Source organism: Sphaeramia orbicularis, chromosome 22 (genome assembly GCF_902148855.1).
Source record: "Sphaeramia orbicularis chromosome 22, fSphaOr1.1, whole genome shotgun sequence".
Lineage (NCBI taxonomy): Eukaryota > Metazoa > Chordata > Actinopteri > Kurtiformes > Apogonidae > Sphaeramia > Sphaeramia orbicularis.
Window position 1 is genome coordinate 50894103 of NC_043978.1, and position 21738 is coordinate 50915840.

General features: G+C 34.3%; 1 protein-coding gene across 1 annotated transcript; it reads right to left on the reverse strand.

The window, feature by feature from the left end:
* Nucleotides 1–778: 778 nt before the first annotated feature.
* pls1 (plastin 1 (I isoform)) lies at nucleotides 779–20942 on the reverse strand. The gene is made up of 17 exons (XM_030127716.1): nucleotides 20710–20942; nucleotides 17651–17882; nucleotides 17130–17215; nucleotides 15587–15747; nucleotides 14218–14347; nucleotides 13954–14086; nucleotides 12321–12402; nucleotides 8937–9102; nucleotides 5722–5864; nucleotides 5536–5631; nucleotides 4324–4519; nucleotides 3812–3890; nucleotides 3260–3374; nucleotides 3028–3161; nucleotides 1416–1539; nucleotides 1165–1298; nucleotides 779–1072 (listed from the first exon to the last, which is right to left on the reverse strand). Exons 3-17 carry the CDS (start codon nucleotides 17197–17199, stop codon nucleotides 934–936), a joined length of 1902 nt encoding a protein of 633 aa, XP_029983576.1. The 5' UTR covers nucleotides 17200–17215; nucleotides 17651–17882; nucleotides 20710–20942; the 3' UTR covers nucleotides 779–933.
* Nucleotides 20943–21738: the final 796 nt, after the last annotated feature.

The window sequence follows — 21738 nt, forward strand, 5'->3', positions numbered from 1 at the left end:
GATCTGTATGTTAATTAATGTATCAATAAAAACTAGTGCTATGACCCATGTGGATCCACAGGTTCTAGATGTGGTAGTTTTTATGCTGTTGTGTATTTGTGCATGCTTTACCGCATTTGTCCAGCAGTCACCGCTAAAGTACTCTGGGCGTAGCAATGTCATTGTAAGGCTATTGTATTCAAAAATTACTAATATCTCCCAAAATATTGGTCCTATTAACTTGCCATTTTCACTACTGTCTTCCTTGGCCAAAAATACATGTGCATGCCAAACTGCAGCAGTCAACTCTTTCTGGATTTTGCGTGATTCCCGAGACACACACACATGCAATGCACACACAGAAGAGTTCACTTGGCGTTTATAATAGATAGATAGATAGATAGATAGATAGATAGATAGATAGATAGATAGATAGATAGATAGATAGGCTGTACAACAATTGTCAATTTGTGGACACAACACACACAAATAAAACTGGTGCATTTTATAGAGTTTTTATGAATAATTAAATAGCAATATTTAATGCACAACATTTACATAAACATTGACAAAATAAGCAGTGTTTGTATAATTCTGCATTCCTTAGTATGTATTTTCTTAATGTTCATGAGAATATGAATTCAATAGATGTCTGACTTGGTATTAAATACGATATAGGCAAGAAAAACAGACGCTTCTTCTATGAAATCACAAAAAGTAATTTAGTAATTTCAGTGTAAGAGATGATTTCTATCTTCAGGAATATGCAAGTTTCATGTCAGGTTTTTTATGTTATGAAAAAAAAATGACAAAGAGTGAAAGATTTTTTTGCAATGTAAGCATAAGTTTAAGCTAAAAAATCAGAATAATGAGAAAAGGATGGAAACATGAAGCAATAGCAGAGAGAACCAAATGTATAATTGCGGATGTTTTTCCACTAAATGTCCATATGTTTCAACGGTTGGCCTTTTTCAAACCATGGCCCATGAGGCAGGCAAACAGTGTCAGGACCATCTTAGGATTGACTTCCACTAAATCATCAGGCAGCGCATAGACTCGAGCTCCTATCTTACGAGCCAGAGAGATTGCATACCTGGAAGACAAATGATAAAAACAGGAGTAATGATAATAATGAAGTAACAGTTGTAGAAATGTATTCATGAAATATCATCTGCAAATCTTTACTTGGCATTGTTGAGTTTATCTTCTTTCTTCAGCGCTCCTCTATGTCCTCTCTCCACCATTTCCCACTTAACTGTACCAGGAGCAATGACGTCAATCAGGTCGATCACTGGCAGACTGGTGCTGATCAGCTTGTCCTGCAGAACATGGGAAAATGGATCAACATGTGCCTGAATTTGTCTAAATGCAAAATGAAAACTACCTCTGTGCACACACACACATGCACGCACACACACTCACACACACACACACACCTTGAAGCTGCTGATCTGTGTGTCCTTGCGTTTCTGGCTCAGGGTGGAGTTAACCCAGTTGAGGATTATTTGATCCCCGATCCTCTCTCCATCACCCAGATCTGACAAAACCAGCACTGTGTACCTGAAGGACAATCCAGAAGAACAGAAAATAATTACAAACTGGACAGAGTTTTTCTGGTGCAAAATGATGCACAGGTGGTTCCATCCCAGTCAAGTGCAATGTACCTTCAACTAGCTCAAATACTGTTTCCATGCAAAATATTTTAGGTGTTCCAACAATTATGTTATTGAGTAAAAGGACAATTATCATGTCAGAGCAGTACAGTAATCTGTTTCTCATATATCACTGTTACTTACTGCGATACGATACTAACATCAGAAGCATCAGAAGATTCTGTCAGTGGGACTTGACTACAAATCCCAACTTTTTAGTGTACCTTAGATGCTTTAGCTAATGTTAGCATTATTAATAATAATAATAATAATAATAATAATAATAATAATAATAATACTGCCAACTATCATAAGTTAGACCAGCTAATGGTAATCAGTGTGTTTATTTTATGGAAGTTGACATTGCTGTTAGCAAAAACAACAGTACATATCAATCTTTATTGAGTGTCTTAAATCACTTTGTGGTGTTTAACTTGACACTGTTAGTCAAAGTGTTTGGTGTTTTCAGTAAGTGAGCATTAGCTTGGAGAGTTTCACTACTCATTCTTCCTCAGATACACACTCTTATGGGCACTTATCTTCAAAAAATCATGATGGCCATGTCATGATCTCAAGGACTGAAAAAAACAGTCTAAACCAGTGCTCTCAAACTCATTTTCTTTCAGGGGCCACATTCAGCCCGATTTGATCTCTAGACCAGTAAAATAATAGCATAATAACCTATAAATAATGACAACTCCAAATTTTTGTCTTTGTTATTAGTGTAAAAAAACAAACAAACCTTTAACTATGAAAATACTTCCTTTTATAAACTATCCAAACAAAAAGATGTGAATAACCTGAAAGAAGTGAAATTTCTTAAGAAAAAATAAGTGCAATTTTAACAATATTATGCCTCCACTTATCATTTGTACATGTGCATTATGGATCAGATCTACAAAGACACTAAACAGTTAGTAACAGGCAGAAAATAATTAAAATTGTACTTAATTTTCTTTATACATTTCAGGTTGTTCATATTTGTTCAGGTTATTCATATTTTATTGTTACAGGATAGTTTGTAAATGTAAATACTTTCATAATTTAATGTTATTTTTTGCACTAAAACAAAGACAAATATTTGAAGTTGTCATTATTTATAGACATAATGTAATATTATTTTCACATCAAACCGAGAAGAAAATACAGTCATTATTTTTGGTCGGTTATTATGTTATTATTTTACTGTAGATCATATTGGTCTGTATGTGGAACCTGCACTAAAATGCCTTGACTGTGGAATTTTTGCACTTTGTAAATTCATCCCACAGGCTGGATTGGAACCTTTGGCGGGACGCATGTTTGACACCTCTGGTCTAAACTAAAGGGTGACATCACAGAGGTTTTCTCTCCAAATAATACGCTAAAGTTAGTGATATTTCCACCATGCATGTACCTCCTCATGAGTTGCCAGACCAAGGCCAGTGTGTGCATGGGGCTCCCCTGGTTTAGGTTTTCTCCTCCAATGCCGACCAGAGAGAAATGAGCTACGTCCCTGCCCAGCTCCACAGCATAATTACAGTTCTCAAGCTAGAAAATGTAATGGCACACAACATCATTTCCATGTAATATTTCATTATTAGACAGTATTATAAGATGTCTTTTAATTTCTTTCAGTGCACACACACCTTCTTCATGTTGGCTCCCAGGACAGGATAAGGTGGGTTGTTCACTTTTTTCCAGTTTACACGAATGTTAACCTTTTCAAAAAGCTGCAGAATCACTAAACCGTCACACAAGTCCCTGTAGAAGACACACACAGATACAACATGAGGATAATCAGTCACACACTCCACATGTACATATATGCTGTGTCAACTAGGCTCCTAATTAGGCCAGCTAGTGCTAATTAATGTGTTTGTACATTATATAAAGTTGGCATGACTAACACAGACATCTGTATGTGATAACACTTATTAAGTACGTAAAATAACTTCTTTGTGTATCATTACAACAGTGTTCGTCGTCATGGTTCTAGTGTTGGCTATATTAAAAAAAGGAGTCGGTTAAGTAAAAGATTTTCATTTCTCACAATCAGGAGAAGATAATGTGTTACTGCTTTTAGGTAAAGGATTTTACTCTGTGTAATGCAAATATATTTGATGACAAATAAAAAGTGTGTTATTTATATAACTATAGCTTATTGCCTTTGTTCAGGACTTCCATGTAAAACTACATACCAGTACAGGTGGTTGACGTATGGAGAGACGCCCAGGGAATTGATCCAGTTGCGAAATGTTTTCTCTTCTCTGGTCTCTCCTGTAAAGACATAAATATAATTACAAACTCTTCAGCTGTTCCCATATCTGTCACCTGATAGAAATGCTTTGGGTTCAATATAACTGATATGTAGCAAGTAAAAAAGATTTATGACCACCATAACATTACATGCAGACAAGTTCCTTTTTGTTCAACCTTATACTGGGCCTGCATATACACACTGTATATTTACATTTTGTGACATAAAACTGAAATAACTGTCAAATTTTCATGATTTAAAGTTGACACACTGAACACAGAAACGTCTCAGGAGAATAATGTTAGTAATAATGTAAAGGGCTTTGGGTGCCTTTAAAAGCGTGATAGAAATCTAATCCATTATTATTATTATTGTTATTATTATTATTATTATTATTATTATTATTATTATTATTATTATTAAAACAAAAAAAAAGGCATGTATTCAGGTCACCTTCTATATGTGCTTCAAAGTTGCTATTAACATGGCCTCTCTGCAGACCAGGGTGCATGTTGAAAAGGTTGGCTACAAACGCCAGGTTCAGTTTGCTGTTTCCAGATGTGACGTCGTGAGGGGAAACAAACTGTCTGCAGTCCAGCCGGGCCGCCTGCTGCAGCATCAGCTCTGCCCTACGATCCCAGTTAGGCTCCTAGATTCACCATAAAACACACACATGTACACACACAATATTATGATATTATTATTTGTGTAATTTTATGATCTATACCTACCAAATAAAACAACACTGTAAAAAAAAAAAAAACAAAAAAAAACATAAAAAACAGTAATATTCTGGCAGCAGCATTGCCAAAAAAATACTGTAAAATAAGGGAAAATAACCATCTCATACAAATACAGTAATTTTCCATAATTAAATACAGTTTTTTGCCCGAACTTTACATGAGATTTTGCTTTTTTTTTTTATTTTTTAATGTTTAATAAAGAATATTTTCATGTAGTAAAACAATCAAATTACCTATAAATATAAATAAATAAATATATATACACACACACACACACACACACACACACATATATTTAGTTTTCATGTTATACATTCACAAAAATACATTTATTCAACATTTTTGTTTTGAAACCTCCTGTAACTATACAAGATATTTGTCAATGAACAAACAAGTCTTGTTAAACTTACAGAACAAATACTTCTTTTATGGTTAATTGTCAGTAATTTTATCTCATTTTATTATTATTTTTTTTTTAAAGTATTAAACTTTAAATTAACAGTGTAATCTCATAAATAGAAGAGAAATATTTGTGAAACTACAATGCATTTGCAAATGTATTTTAACTGTATTTTTCTGTGAAAAAAGAATAAAATTGTTTTAAAAAATGGAAATTTTATGGTTATTCACAGTTACAGTTTTTTCATGTTATTTTACATTTGACATGTAAAATCACAGTCTGTTTTTGTAATTTCACTGATATTTTCCTGTATCTTGAAAATATAGGAAAAATCTGTAAAATAAACAGCGAAAATTCTGTTAAATTACAGATTTTTTTTTACAGTGAAGGAAACAAATGGAGGAATAAAAAATAATCTAATAGGGAAAGACAAAAGAATCTCATCTAAAAATGAAAACAAAACTGTCTTTCCTTCAATTCTCATGTGAAATTTGAAAGTTTAATGCAAAGGGAATAACTCACGTTGAGGCCACTCATGTCAATGTTGACACGCAGTGTGTAGTCGCGCTCTCCTTGGGGAGCGATCTGGTCCATCAGGTAGAAATAAGCTCGGGAGTCCTACACAGGTATAACACAAGGAGCAGTTACACACTGTGTACGGGGTCTTGTGTTTCTTTGTATGTGTGTGTCTTTGATCTGGGATATCACCTTGATATCGTCACTGAAGTTGCTGATTGTCTTTGTTCCTGCATTGCGTAGATGATAGTTGACCCAGCGGAGCAGCAACTCCTCAGGGGATAGAGACATTAGGTGGTCCAGCTGCTCTCCGTCTGCCAGAAGGGCTATGAGACCTACATATAGTACAGAGACAGCCAGTGTTTTAGTTCGTGGACATCAATCACAGCACTCCACAAACATATTTGCTTGTATTTTACCACATTTGCATTAAAATATGACTATTTCTATTACAAAACTTTAAACCTGTGATTTGTGAATTCGTTTGAGCTGTCATTTAACTGAAAAAAGAACAATGGTTCCACTGACCAGTGTAACTGCATTTTGTGAAGTTAAGGAAATTCTAATTGTGACACATCTTTGTTTGGACAGACATCTTAATCAATGTGTTACATTTATTTTTCTTTTTATTAAATTAAATCCACCAAGGAGGTTATGTTTTTGTCAGCGTTGATTTGCCTGTCTGTCCGTGTGCAAGATAACTCAAAAAGTTATGGACGGATTTGGATGAAAATTTCAGGAAATGTTGATACTGGCACAAGGAACAAATGATTAAATTCTGGTGGTGATTGGGGATGGGGGGGGGGCACGGGGGCCCATTGATCTGCCTTGGCGGAGGTCTGTGCTCTCCGAGTGCTTCTAGTTTCAGGTTGAATTTGTGTCCATTCTTGCCATTTCCATCACTTAAGCTGCTCTACAGTCTGTGATGGCTGTGGTCTGATTCTCCTCCTCAGGTTTTCCATGCAATGTCCACAGGAGACAGATGTGGACAACAGGACATGACAGTCCAACACTGGGACTCTGTGTCTGTGAAGATACACTGTGGACCTGGTGCAGAATGAGGCCTGGCATTGTCCTGATGAAATAACCATGGACTTCAGGGAAAAGATGTCGACTTGACGGCAGGATATGTTTCTGTAAATTCCGATCTATGTCTTCAAACAGATCCAGGTCAGACATGTGGACGCTGATGCAGCCCCAGACCATCACAGATGCTGCTTTTTTACACCTCTCACTGATAACAGTTTGTCTTTTTCATCTTTGACATTTGTTTTTTCCTGAAAACAAGCTGCAACACGACCACAGCACATGTTTACACTGTCTTTCTGTCCATCTGAACTCAGGTCCAAAGAAGTTAGCAATGGATAAAATTGATGGAGTTGTTCCTCCTTGCATAATACAGTATCAGGTTGTATTTCAGTTTCTTCCTGAGCCCATGTGTCTATATTGTGTGTCTATACATGTGTCCATTCTTCCACCTCAGAAACATAGCCAAAGTAATGCCGGTTATAAATCGAAAGGATGCTGAAAAACTGGTCCATGCTTTTATCTCCAGCAGACTGGACTACTGTAATGCACTCCTTACAGGTCTCCCAAAAAGCAGCACAGACAGACTTCAGCTGATTCAGAACTCTGCAGCTAGGTTATGAACCAAAACCAAGAAGAGAGAGCACATTACTCCAGTGTTGGTTTCCCTGCACTGGCTACCGGTAACCTACAGAATTGATTTTAAGATACTACTCCTCACGTATAAAGCTCTAAATGGAACCGGACCAAGTTACATTGCAAACTCACTGATCAATTATGTACAAACTAGAACACTGAGGTCATCAAACGCAGGGTTACTAGCGACTCCCAGAAATATTACAAAGAAAATGGGGGACGCAGCCTTTACTAACTATGCACCAAAGTTATGGAATACAATTCCAAAAGACATTAGAGAAGCCAGTTCACTGAATATATTTAAAAACAAATTAAAAACATTTTTATTCTCATTAGCCTTTGAAAGGAGATAAAAATGGGGTCACAATTCAGGAACCAGGAATGTGTGGTTTTTATTTTTATTTTATTTTATTGTATTTCTGTTTTTATTTTTTATTTTATTGTATTTCAAATTTCATCTTATTTCTTGCACTTCAAAAATTCTATGCATAATCAAATATTTTAATGTGCGCTGCTTTTATTTTTATTTTTATTTTATTGTATTTCTCTCAAATTTCATCTTATTTCTTGCACTTCAAAAATTCTATGCATAATCAAATATTTTAATGTGCGCTGCTTTTATTTTTATTTTTATTTTATTGTATTTCTCTCAAATTTCATCTTATTTCTTGCACTTCAAAAATTCTATGCATAATGTGCGCTGTTTTTATATTTATTTTTATTTATTGTATTTCTAATCAAATCTTAATGTATTTTAATATTGTATTTTTTCAATCAATGTGAAGCACTTTGGGCTACAATTTCTGTATGAAAGGTGCTATACAAATAAAATTTATTATCATTATTATTATTATTATTATATTGATCCTTGCATCATGGCAGTTTCTCTCTCCTTTTATGACCTATCATGATCAACTCACCTGTTACAAATTAACCTGCAAAATGTGAAAGGTTACAGAACAGTTTTATTTTATTCTACAAACATTTCAGTCTTAATTTGTCTCTATCTGTGTCACAGGCAAAAAAAATCTAAATATGTCTACAGTGCAAAATAAAATTACATTTATCAGTGAAAAGATCTTTGTAAGCAAATAAACAAATCACTGATTTTAGTTTTTATTGTGTTGTAGAAAATGTCTCAGTATTTTGGAAATGAGGTTTTGTAGAACATGTGCATATCCACCTCTGCTACACAATAATTGGAATATGTTACGCCAGTCTTAAAAGCAAAAGATCTTACATATAACTTACTGATCACATAAACATTACAACTCCTCCTGTATTATTTACATATCACTTTTATCACAAATCAATCCAAACTCATATTTCGTTACATGTGCATTCGTTAAAAATCAATATAAAACTCCTCTGTAATACAGTTTAACATTTGAAGTCCTAATCTGAGCCTGTATTTCCGCTCATGTCTTGTCTACTCTGTACACATAGAAAAGGTACATATTCAAATAACAAACAAAGAGGACAAAAATTATAAATATCTGTGTTATCCTTGTGCAGAAATGAAGACAAAAACAATTCCATCTAGGCAAAAGTGAACGTTGCATCAGATCTTTTATTACTCTCATATCACTATTGTAACAGTCACTATCATCGCATTTAATTGACTCTACTGATAAGTCATCATCAGTTTTAAACCTCTACATTTACAGATAAGGACAAGAATGTTTCAAACTAAATTCCCAGATTAATAACACCACTGCCCACTTAATGTGTTTGTGTGTACTGACCTTCGTTCCTGCTCAGTTCTATATCAGCAAACAGGCCAACCTTGATGACCTGCCAGAGCAGTCCAAGAACCAAGTGGGGTTTCCCAGCCATCAGATCATGGGCATCGATGCTCACCACCGTACAGCCGATGGCAGAGGCCGAGTTCAAGGCCAGGACCAGATTCTCCTACAAATGCAAATACATTTTCTGATGACATATTTACAGTATACTGTTCAGCAAAAAAAAAAAAAAAAAAAAAATCCGAGTTATAAAAAAAAAAAATCATTTTGTTTCGCAGATGAAATGCAGCTCTTTGAACTTATCCATATAAAAATATTTTTTCTTCGTAGGTGAAACAATTACAGGAACATGAGATAAACACCCATGCAGTAAAAGGTTAATGTGTTACAAACTGTTATTGGAGAATCTTTTGTATTTCATGTTAAGACTTTTTATAGTTACGGTCAAAGATTATTTAAATTAGGGTTAGGGCCACATAAAATTAATGCTCAAAGTAGCTGCAGCAACATATGCAACACAGATTTTTCCTGTATTGATTTTGCTGGTTTTTAAAAGTCTTTTAAAAAGTGTAACTTGTGAATTTAGTTTGAAGAAAAGTGAAAAATTATTTATCTTTCTAACATGGATTATAGCAAATTTCTTTGTATTTACTGTTAAAGGTTCAGTGTGTGATACAGGTGAGTCATCTGGGGTTCACGCCAATAATATTTTCTTGAAAGATTTTAATAATTTTTTCAGGTTTTTAAAATAACTTTATCTTCATATCTGTTGTGAACATGTAGAAAGATGTGTAATTTGATGGTTCGGCCGTAGATTCAACGAGGAATTGTTTTTGTCAGTTTCTGGAAGCAATTAATTTGATTAAATCTGAAGATTCTTGCCTGTTTGCGATACTTCGTTCACATTTGATTCATTGTTTTTGCCCCTGTTCGAGTGCACTTAGAGACATGTGAATGTGATATTTTCTTCCTAGAATTAATTTCAAAACCCATTGTTTTGCACTCTGTGATTATAGCCAAGAGTAGCCAAGATCATTTCACCTCAGTCTATTTGATGCTCACAAACAAACTGTCCAAGTATTACAATGATATGAGCCCAGATTAATGATAAAATCTTAGTGTATAGTTGAAAAACAACAGAGGGAGGAAAACTACCCTGCACCTAAACCCTGCAGAAACCAAAAGAGAAACACGATCTAAAGTGACAGACTTTGCATTTGGATGTTTTATAGATAGAAATGTTAAGATAAAGACACAGGGAATAACATTTCACCCTGCTGTGAAAATGATTAACTCAATATAGGAAAGTTTAGAGTCATGCACACACCGCTCTGATACATAACAATAAAATGCACAGATGGTGAAAGTGATATTTTTTAGTCGTTAGTTTTTTATACATGAGTCTAGACTAAATTTAGACTAAGTTTAACCCTTTCATGCATAGTGATCACTACAGTGGACAGCTGATCAAAGGTGTTTTCTTATATATTTATGGATTTGTTGTTTTGTGCATCATCCCATACACTGCAGTTCATACCATTACTGTAACTTTGCTGTACTGGATAAACCTGATCTGCACTCACATGTTTGAGTGTAAAAAATTGCTAATTGTTACTAGACTGTAATAAACAGTTTTGTTTTTTTTTCTAAACAAAAAGTTGTTTGTTTTTTTGTATATTATCTCCATGCAGGTATGTTAAAATGTGAGAAAACATCAGATTAGCACCATTAAAAATGTTTATATTTCATAGTTTTCACGTAGTATATCAGTAAATACATGTTTCTTTGCTTCTAAAATTAAACGCATGGTGTCCAGCTGAACATTTTTGTTACTCCATGATTAAATAGACTCATAAAAAATCCATTGCATTGTTTTATTTTTCATGCCTAAAGAGTAATAAAAACACTCTGGAAAAAAACCTTGATTAAGGTTCTCATAATTCATGCATGAAAGGGTTAAATTATTGGTGTCTCTTGAATGAACTTCCAGTCAAACTCATGTCCCTAGTGCAGTTTTTCCATCACAATGTGTAACTATTTCACTGCAGCTCTATACATGACCTAATATTTAACTTAGAACATTAGCAGATCTCATATTTCCAAAAAATATAAACACAGTTATATGGTATATGCGTTGTAATGGGGGAAAAAACATATCAGGTGGAGCAGTCTTGGACCGTCAAGGTTTGTCTCATGACCTTTAAATGTTTACGGCATCCTGGCTATTAAGACACATGTAGTGGAGAAGTTAAAGATTGTATGACCCACTATCCCCCACCCACAATGAAGAAAATAAACTCAGACTGTAATGAGAGACTTCCACATGTTTTGTGGCCATCATAGAGGAGGGTGAGGATGGGGGTATTCACTTGGTTGTAATCTCCAACTTCACTACATGTCACCAAATACCACACTGTAAACCTTAAACCACAGGTGTCAAACATGTGGCCTGGGGGCCAAAACCGGCCCGCCAAAGTTTCCAGTCCAGCCTGCGGGATGAATTTGCAAAGTGCAAGTTAGGGCATCAAACTCAAAAATAATATCATAATAACCTATAAATAATGACAACACCATTTTTTCTCTTTGTTTTAGTGCAAAAAACATTAAATTATGAAAATATTTACATTAAGAAACTATCCTGTAACAATAAAATGTGAATAACCTGAACAAACATGAACAACCTGAAATGTCTAAAGAGAATTAAGTGCAATTTTAACAATATTTTGCCTGTTACTAAATGTTTTGTGTCTTTGTAGATCCAATCTGTAATGCACATGTATAAATGATAAGTCGAGGCATAATACTGATAAAATTGTATTTACATTTCTTAACAAATTTCATTTTTCAGGTTATTCACATCTTTTTTGTTTGGATAGTTTGTAAATGTCTTATGTGTGTTTTTTTTCTTTCTGTAGTTTTCTCTGTATTTGTTCTTTGATTGCCATTTAGTATTAACTTCATATCTGTTTACACGTTTGATGTGTGTTCGTACCTTGGCTGTTTATTGTAAAGCATCTTTGAGTACTTAGAAAAATGCTATATAAAACCGACGTATTGTTGTTATTATTATTTATTATTATTATTATTATTATTATTATTATTATTATTATTATTATTATTATTATTATTATTATTATTAATAAATGTAAATATTGGCATAATTGAATGTTATTTTTTGCACTAAAACAATTTGGAGTTGTCATTATTTATTGACTATTGTGCTATTATTGTACTGGTCCGGCCCACTTCAGGTTAAATCGGGCTGAATGTGGCCCCCGGAAGAAAATGAGTTTGACACCCCTGCACTAGATCCTCCTAAATCTTACACACTGGACTTTTAATGGATGTAGTATATTTACTGTATTTGAAGTTTTTCTTACTCACTGTCATTCTGAAGGTGGTAAGTTTCTTAGTATTGATGACTCTTTCATCAATTGTGTCAGGCTGAGACAGGTTGATCATTTTGCTGAAAGAGAACAAGAAGCCCAAGTTAATTAACCCTTTCATGGATACTGGTCACTCCAGTGGACAGTTCTTCTCCAGCTGTTCTCTTGTATATTCATGGGTTTTGTTGTTTTAGTTCCATATCAGCCAACACAGTGGACACTTATGCACCATCCCATAAAATGCAATTCATACCATTACTGTAACTTTATGTTCTTGATCTGCTCTTGATACTGATCTGCAGTAACATGACTGAGTGTAAATCAATTGCTAATTATTATTAGACTGTAATTAACAGTTTTCTTAAACAAAAAGGCTTTTTTTTAATATTATCTCCTTGAAGTGAGTAAGAACTAGTATTAGAGTATGATAAAAGGTGAGAAAACATCAGAAGAGCTGCATCAAAAATGCTTTTGTTTCATAGTTTTCACAGAGTTTAGCACTTTCTGATATTGCATTTTAACCCTTTCATGCATAGTGGTCACTCCAGTGGACAGCTATTCTCCAGCTGTTCTCTTGTATATTCATAGGTTATGTTGTTTTAGTTCCTTATCAGACAACACAGTGGACACTTAGGCTTCATCCCATACACTGACATTCATACTGTTGCTGTAATTTTGCTGTTCTTGATAAACCTGATCTGTAGTAACATGCTTTAAATCAGTTGCTAATTGTTATTAGACTATGATTGACAGTTTTCGTAATCAAAAAGTTTTTTTTTTATTTATTTTTTTTTTTTTTTGCATATTATCTCCATGAAGTCAGTAATAACTAGTATTGGAGTATGTTAAAATGTGAGAAAACACCAGATTATTTGCATGAAAAATATTTTTGTTTCATAGTTTTTCTTCTTCCAACTCCTTTTCGAGTGTAGATGAATGATTTTGGAATTTTGAATTTGCATGTATTCTGTAAATGCTCGAAATAAACAAAAATAATTAATGAATGAACAGTTTTCATACAGTATATGACGTTCTGATGATGGGTTTTAAATACATGTTTCTTTGCCTCGAAAATTAAATGCATGGTGTCCAGTTGAGTGGACGTGTTTGTAACTCCATGAAAAACAGGTTCATAAAAAAAAAAAAAAAAAAATCAATTGCATTGTTTTTTTTATGCCTTAAAGAGGAATAAAAACACTCAGGAGAAAAATCTCGACTAAGGTTTTTATAATTCGTGCATGAAAGGGTTAAATACATGTGTCGTTGCTTCAAAAATTAAACGCATGGTGTCCAAATGAGTGGACATCTTTGTAACTCCATGAAAAACAGGCTTTTTTTTTTTTTTTTTTTTTTAAATTCAGTCTCATTGTTTTTTTCATGCCTAAAAAGGAATAAAAAACACTCAGGAAAAAAATCTTGACTAAGGTTCTCATAATTCATGCATCAAAGGGTTAATATCTCTTTTTTTGACCATTCACTTCATTCCCTAACCTAGATGAAATGTATAGAGTTGATCATAAGGTGATAAATACTCGATAAGTGGAGGAACATTATATAAAACTATGAACCTGCTCATCCAACAAATGTATAAACACATTGATCTAAAGCGTGTCTACATGTGCATGTGTTACCATAACAGGATTCCATCTCGGACAGAAGCGAAGAGGCTCTCATTGTCAGGATTCATGGGCAGTAGATGCTCACAGTCTGGATCGTTAGCCAGGGCTTTATTTATCCAGTTGACAAATGCCACCTTCTCTTCATCTACACACATGAAAAATGTAAGATCATGTGCACAAGCTTCAGTAACAGATGCAATAGCTATGGACATATGTGCAGTATGACACACATCAGACTAACACACATGTATGTATGAAAGTGGAGCTTTCTTGTACCAGAGTAGGAGTGCTGTGTTCCCTCGCTGGAAATTCCTGACGTCCCTCCGAAGGAGCGAATACCATCCCTCCTGGAAACGGCTTTTTTAAATGTCTCACTGAACTGCTTGCTCTTTAGCTCTTGATAGATCTACACACGGACAGACTGCTGTGTTAGTGGAAGTCTATTCATTATTCGTGTGCATCAGACCAGTGCAAATGCAGATTCATGGGTTTGCTCACACTCTGCACTGTAGAGTCAGACTAGGTTGAAATAATAGCAAATGTGATATGCATTTAATAAAATCACCTATAGTAGTTTTAAGTTTCAGTGTAATCATAGACATTTAGATCTAAGATTTATCGTTTAAGCAATTTCAACAATACCAATAGAAACAATACATAATTATTATTATTATTATTATTATTATTATTATTATTATTATTATTATTATTATTATTATTATATTATTATTTGATGCTGATGATGCTGATGATGCTGATGATGAATATTATTATTATTATTATTATTATTATTATTATTATTATTATTATTATATTATTATTTGATGATGATGATGATGAATATTATTATTATTATTATTATTAGATGATGATGATGATGATTCTTCTTCTTCTTCTTCTTCTTCTTCTTCTTCTTCTTCTTATTATTATTATTATTATTATTATTATTATTATTATTATCAGTAGTAGTAGTAATACTGGTGTATGGTTACTTTTACTTGCAGCAGTGTACTATTACTTTAATATTCACTATTACTTTGCTGCCTCAGCATATTTAAAGTATTCATTTTTAAATTTAATCCAAAAAAGGTAAACCACAAAATAATGAGAAATAATGAAAGAGTACAAAACTGGTTGGTTTTACGTTCATTAACATGATAAGTGATGTGTAAAAATTTCACCTGAATATTTTCTTATATTTGACAAGTTAATGAAACTCAGCGAAACTCACTGCACAGACTGTGTAACACATGGTTTCAATACGATGCATTCATTTATTATGTGGTGCTGACACCATATATGGAACTGTGCCTGATAATTTAATCACATTTTTGTTAAGTAAATCTAACTAAATTTAACCCAGAGCTTATCAAACACAATCTATATATATTTTATGTGTAATATCTAGTAAATCTAACTGAATATCAAAAAAATACTGATCAAAAAAGTTCAGTCTACTTCTCTTGTGAAAATAATTCGGTTATATTGTATTAGGTTTTGTTTTTTTCATATTACAGAATATTATACAACATCAAATTGACTCAATAATATTACTTTATTGGCATTAAAGTAATATTACTGGTTACTAGTTACTACTAGTAACCAGTGGGTGTGCTTTTTTTTTTCAGCGTTTATCAGAACTTACAGACACAAATTCCTCAAAGCTGATCTTCTCATCTTTGTTGGTGTCTCCGGCCATGAAGGTCTCGATAATTTCTCGCACCTTGTATCCAGGCAGAGACAGACTGGCTTCTCTGAACAGCTCCTGCAGCTCAAAGTCACTGACATAGCCGCTGTTATCGATATCTGAACACAAACAGACATGCACAGAAATACACACACAGATACAGGCAATCAATTAGCTGCACAAACATGAATGTGAAACCGGTCAGCCTAATATTTATTGTCAAAACACAGTCAATGTGTAATATTGTCATCATTTCTACATGGATGATTCCTGAGGGTCATGCTGTGATTAGTTTGGAGTCACACAGAATTATAATTTGCTAAATTTATACATTTGCAAGATAAGTCTAAGTAAACACTTGTACATAATTAACCCTTTCATGCATGAATTATGAGAACCTTAATCAAGATTTTTTTTCCTGAGTATTTTTATTCCTCTTTAGGCATGAAAAAAAGCCCCAATGTGATTGAATTTTTGTTTTTTAAATCAACCTGTTTTTCATGGAGTTACAAAAATGTCCACTCAGCTACACCATGAATTTTATCCCTGAAGCAAAGAAACCTGTATTTAAAACCCAATATCATAAAGTGATATGAAAACAGTGGAATGAAACCATGTTTAATGCAGCTAATCTGAGGTTTTCTCACATTTTAACATATTCTAATATTAGTTATTACTCACTTCATGGAGATAATATGCACTCAAGAACCAATCAAGAACCGCAAAGTTACAATAATGGTATGAATTGCAGTTTATGAGATGATGCATAAGTGTCCACTGTGTTGGTTGATATGGAACTAAAACAACAAAACCCATGAATATACAAGAGTAAAGCTGTAGAGTAACTGTCCACTGGAGTGACCACTATGCATGAAAGGGTTAATTTATAATTGAAAATAACAAATCAACCCAGATGTGTAATTATTTTTATGGATTGAACCATTTTTACAGACATAGAGGGGGTATATTTAGCTTATTTTCACAAAAATCAAGTAGGAATTGAAGAAAATTAGTCACAAAAAGGTTATCCAGCCTTAAAAAAAACTATATCATCGAAAAAATTTAAGCCATAAAACAAGGAAAAAGAAAATATTGCATTCATTCCACGGTACTGATCTGTTACATGAAGTGTAATTGTTTAGCTATTACACAGCTATTATATGGCAGCTGATAAGTTAAGTTTATAGAACCAATGTCTGCCTTGGTGTAATTATTTCTTTATGATGGTAAAGTGATAAAATGTGATAATTATTTTTTATTAAAGGTAAAAAATACCTAGCAAGCAAAGTATACACACTCACACCCCAGGCAATAAAAAAACTTATATAAAGTCCATACTTTATGACATGCTGTAAAGCTCTTACTTTGGTCAGTGGAGTTGAAGGTGTGTCTGTGTGTGTGTGTGTGTGTGTGTGTGTGTGTGTGTGTGTGTGGTGTGTGTGTGTGTGTGTGTGTGTGTGGTGTGTGTGTGTGTGTGTGTGTGAGTGGGTGTGACACTGACCAATTTTATTAAATGCGTCTTTGAGATCTTCCAGATCCTCTCGGGAAATCTGAGTGACGTGACTCTCCATGGCCTCTGGTGTGTCCCTGGAATATGCACACAAATATACATGTTTTAGGACATAAACTGAAAGCTGGTTTTCAGAGAATATAATATGTGTTAAGGGGGGATTCTTTTATTAATATGATACAGAAAATATAAATATTTACCAAGACAAAGAGACTTAAAACCCTTCAGCCTCAGAAATCTCACTAATTCCCTCACTAACTAAAAAGATTGTAGATAAAAGCAGATAAACAATGAAAAAGTATTAGGTTTTATATTGGAATTTGTCCAGGGTTGCCTTGTGACATTTCTCAGCCCTGAAACCAACGTCTCACACAAACACAAGCTCACATTTACTCATGAAACCCCTGAGGTCTTAGTATTTTCCAATAAAAGTGTCGCTTTGATCCTTTGTTCGAGCTAAGCTGAACTCGATCTGGAGGCAGAGTTAAAGCAGAACAGGAGCGTTACAGTACCTTCATACGAGGCTGTGTACTTCCAGTCGGTTCTGTCGTCTTCCAGGTATTAAGCCCCTCGCTGCAGATCCTGAGACGTGGGTGCTCACCTGGCTACAGGAGTCGAGTTCACCAAAGACTAGAGACTGGTACAGTGAAGGGGTAGGAGCTGGATCCCTCCGAGGCTGCAGAGCTGCTTATAGGAGGAGTTACTCAGGAGACGCACGGAGAAGACCTTTGGCCTGCCTGGACCCTGTGGACAGGCGTAGTCTGACTGTTAACATTTAACACCTCAGCTGTGTCATCATCTTAGTGTCTACTGCAAGACAATCATCTATTTGTTCCTGACACACAGATGATTTGAAAATAATAATCTGTTACAGTTAAAGGGAAAAAACATGTAGCCTACTACAGACACTAATAAAATGTTGATGCTTACAAAGGAGATACGTCCTGACTGCAGATTTGCTCCTGTATCATACATATATATTCATAGTTTCATTCACTTTAACAGTTTAAGAGTCATTTAAATGGTTCTCCTGAATGTCCTGTTATGCACAACATCACATGACATGACATAACATAACGTAATGTAACGTAACATAACGTAACATAACATGACATAAAAAACATAACATAACATAACATAACATAACATAACATAACATGACATGACATGACATAACAGTACAGTACAATACTCACCCTACCTCACAGCCCATGCACCTTGTTTTTAATTTTACTGCAGATTTGCTCCTGTATCATACATATATATTCATAGTTTCATTCACTTTAACAGTTTAAGAGTCATTTGAATAGTTCTCCTGGATGTCCTGTTATGCACAACATAACATAACATAACATGACATGACATGACATGACATGACATGACATGACATGACATAGCAATACTCACCCTACCTCACAGTCCATGCACGTTGTTTTTTAATTTTACCTTGTACATATCCTATATTATGACTTTCTGTATATTTTAGTATTTCTTTGTAGTTTTTGTATATTGTCAGTATTTTCAGTATATATTTTCAGTATAATTCTGTATGATATTTTTATACAGGCTCTTTGCACTTTAAGTGTTTTTGCTGCTAAATAAGAATCAGAGCTGCTAAACTGGTTTTCATTGTTCCTGTAACAGTGACAATGAAGATCTATTCTATTCTATTCTATTCTATTCTATTCTATTCTATTCTATTCTATTCTATTCTATTCTATAAAAACTATACAGTCAAGTCTCACTGTGACTGAAACATGGTTCAGATCAGCCCTTACCTAATTTAGTGGAAACTGGGAAAATAATTTTACAACTTTTTTGGTGTTAATTCTACAGTCATTTTTTACAGTGCATGCTTCAATGTTAAAGTATGATGGAGTAATGTAGCTTCAATCATTTTCATGTCTTCTCATTGAAAAGTAAGATATTTTTCACATTTTTCTGGACTTTTTCTTGGACAGTAAAAATTTAATCAGTTCATTCATAGAACAGAAGATAAAGAAGAAACAGATATTAACATGTATCTGCTTGGGCTTTCACGTATAGCAGACATACTATATAAACAGTGCTAAACTGCACAGCCTGGTGTGTCATTTTCAGGGCAAACAGCACTGACCCTGGACTGCTTGTATAGTCCCTGTTTCTACTGTTTTTCAAAAGTCTGTGTTGCACATGTTTAAAACATGAGTCCCGTGTTTGCCTCCACAGGTTGCCTCACTGCCACACAAAGCCCTGTAACCTGAGGCATGGAGCCAATGGCATCACTTAGATCACAGGTGTCAAACACGCGGCCCGGGGGCCAAATCCGGCCCACCAAAGGGTCCAGTCCAGCCCTTGGGATGAATTTGTGAAATGCAAAAATTACACTAAGATACTAACAATCCTTTTAGTTCAGGTTCCACATACAGATCAATTCAATCTTAAGTGGGCAGGACCAGTCAAATACTATCATAATAACATAAATAATGACAACTCCAAATGTTTCTCTTTGTAAATATAAATATTTTCATGTATTTAAAACAAAGATTAATTTTGCAAAAACTGTGAATAACCTAATAAAAATATGAACAACCTGAAATGTCTTAAGAGAAGCAAGTACAATTTTAACACGATTCTGCCTGTTACTAAATGTTTTGTGTATTTGTTGATCCACTGTGATCTGAAAGTTATAATGTAGATGTGTAAATGATAAACTGAGGCTTAATATTGTTAAAATTACACTTATTTTTTTTCAGTTTGTTCATGTTATTCACATCTTTTGAAAGGATAGTCTGTAGATGTAAACCTTTTCATAATGTAAATTTACTTTTTTCACTCTAAAACATAGAGACAAGTTTGGGGTTGACATATAATAACATAATAATATATACATTTTACTGGTCCAGCCCACTTCAGATCAAATTTAGTTGAATGTGGCCCCTGAACTAAAATGAGTTTGACACCCCTGACTTAGATGAAACTGCCCCACTTCACAACAACACTACCACTTTACTAAAGTACTGCTGCATCTGCTTGTTAGTCTTGTATGTAGTAAAGCTTAACCATATTCTTCTATCATTCTTCTCCATGTTTCCTCTTCTGTCCACCTTCAACATAACTACTCTTAAATCAGTGTCATCTGATGTATATTCTAAAATCAGGAAACAGAATTCTGATGTGTAATTTTTAGTATAATTGCTCTGTAGTTCTGTCGTTTAGTTCACTGTGGAGCAACATTTACCTCCATTTGAAAGAATAATTGGAATACAGTGCATGTAAAGAACAAACAAAGCTTATTTTCATTCATGCAGGCTGAAGGGCTTAGAGTCTAGATCAGGATTGAGGTGTCAGAAGGACCAGTACAAAGTAGAAAAGCAGCTTGCTTCCACTGGTTTTGGGCCCCTTTATTCCATGATCCCATAGTTTTACTCTCCATGTCTTTCATAGTAACTTCCTTTTCTCTTTTTACCTTTTTTATCTGACCTATTCAGCATCTTTCACCTCTGTATCTCTACGCAAAGATCCACACACACTCAAAACAAAGACACAAAAACTACATCAAAAGTAAAACACAGTAAATAGGTTTCCATACCTGTTTACCTCGCAGTCATATCTACATCTTCCCTCTGAATCCACGCAGCCCAGGTTTCCCATCTTTCCGTGTGTCCAGCTCAGGTCTTTTCTTCAGCTGACACTTGATCAGCCCAGTTTCACTCTGTGGCCCTGAGGTGCTCTCCGGTTACTCTCACCTCAAAAGCACCGGCCTCAGGCAAGCTCCTCACCACAAGTAGCCGATGTGTCGACTGTAGATTCGCTGCGGTCCCTGAGCCGGGATCAGTTATGGTGTAAAAGTGTGACAACCGGCCAGAGACTTTCTCATAAGCCTCCTGCATAATTTACTGGGATCTCGAGGCACATGCGCAGAAAAGAGGGAAATCCACGCACTCAAATACACAAACAAAGCATGGACATAGAAAGACAAACAGCCCTAATGATCTGAATATATATGCAACATATTCAAGGTGTAAAATACTGTAAAAGTAAAACCATTTCCCTGATATTTTAACCTAATATCCAAAAGTATTACTAATCTCACAAGCCAGTGCAAAGGTCCTCTAGAAACTAATTCTTCTTTTTCCAAAGTATACTGTGAGACCGAATAAGTTGAGTTTACTTAAAAAATTTGAGTAAACCGGTTACCTTAAAAAATTTAAGTAATGAGTAATGACAACTTGAGTGTATTAAACTTAAAGGCTTGATTTGAATGGAATTACTATTTTAAGTACAACATACTAAATCCCAGGTTAATTTAACTTAACATTTGTTGTAATGTCAATTGCTTTGTTTAATCATTAACTTAATATTATCACTTCATTGTACACAATTCCAAGCTGGTTTAAATTAAAAATCTTTTGCAATATAAATTGCTTTGTATAATTATTAAGCCTAATATACTGTAATATGGATGGAAGTTAGGCAGGAAGTGAACTCAATGCAATTTGCCAGGACAGAATATGCTTTCATTTTGGCAAGGTATGAAGATTTACATTGACCAAGCTCAATTTAAGTTGAACAGTAAAGCCATTGTTCTTCCTATGGCTCTGACTCATGGTGCAGCGCT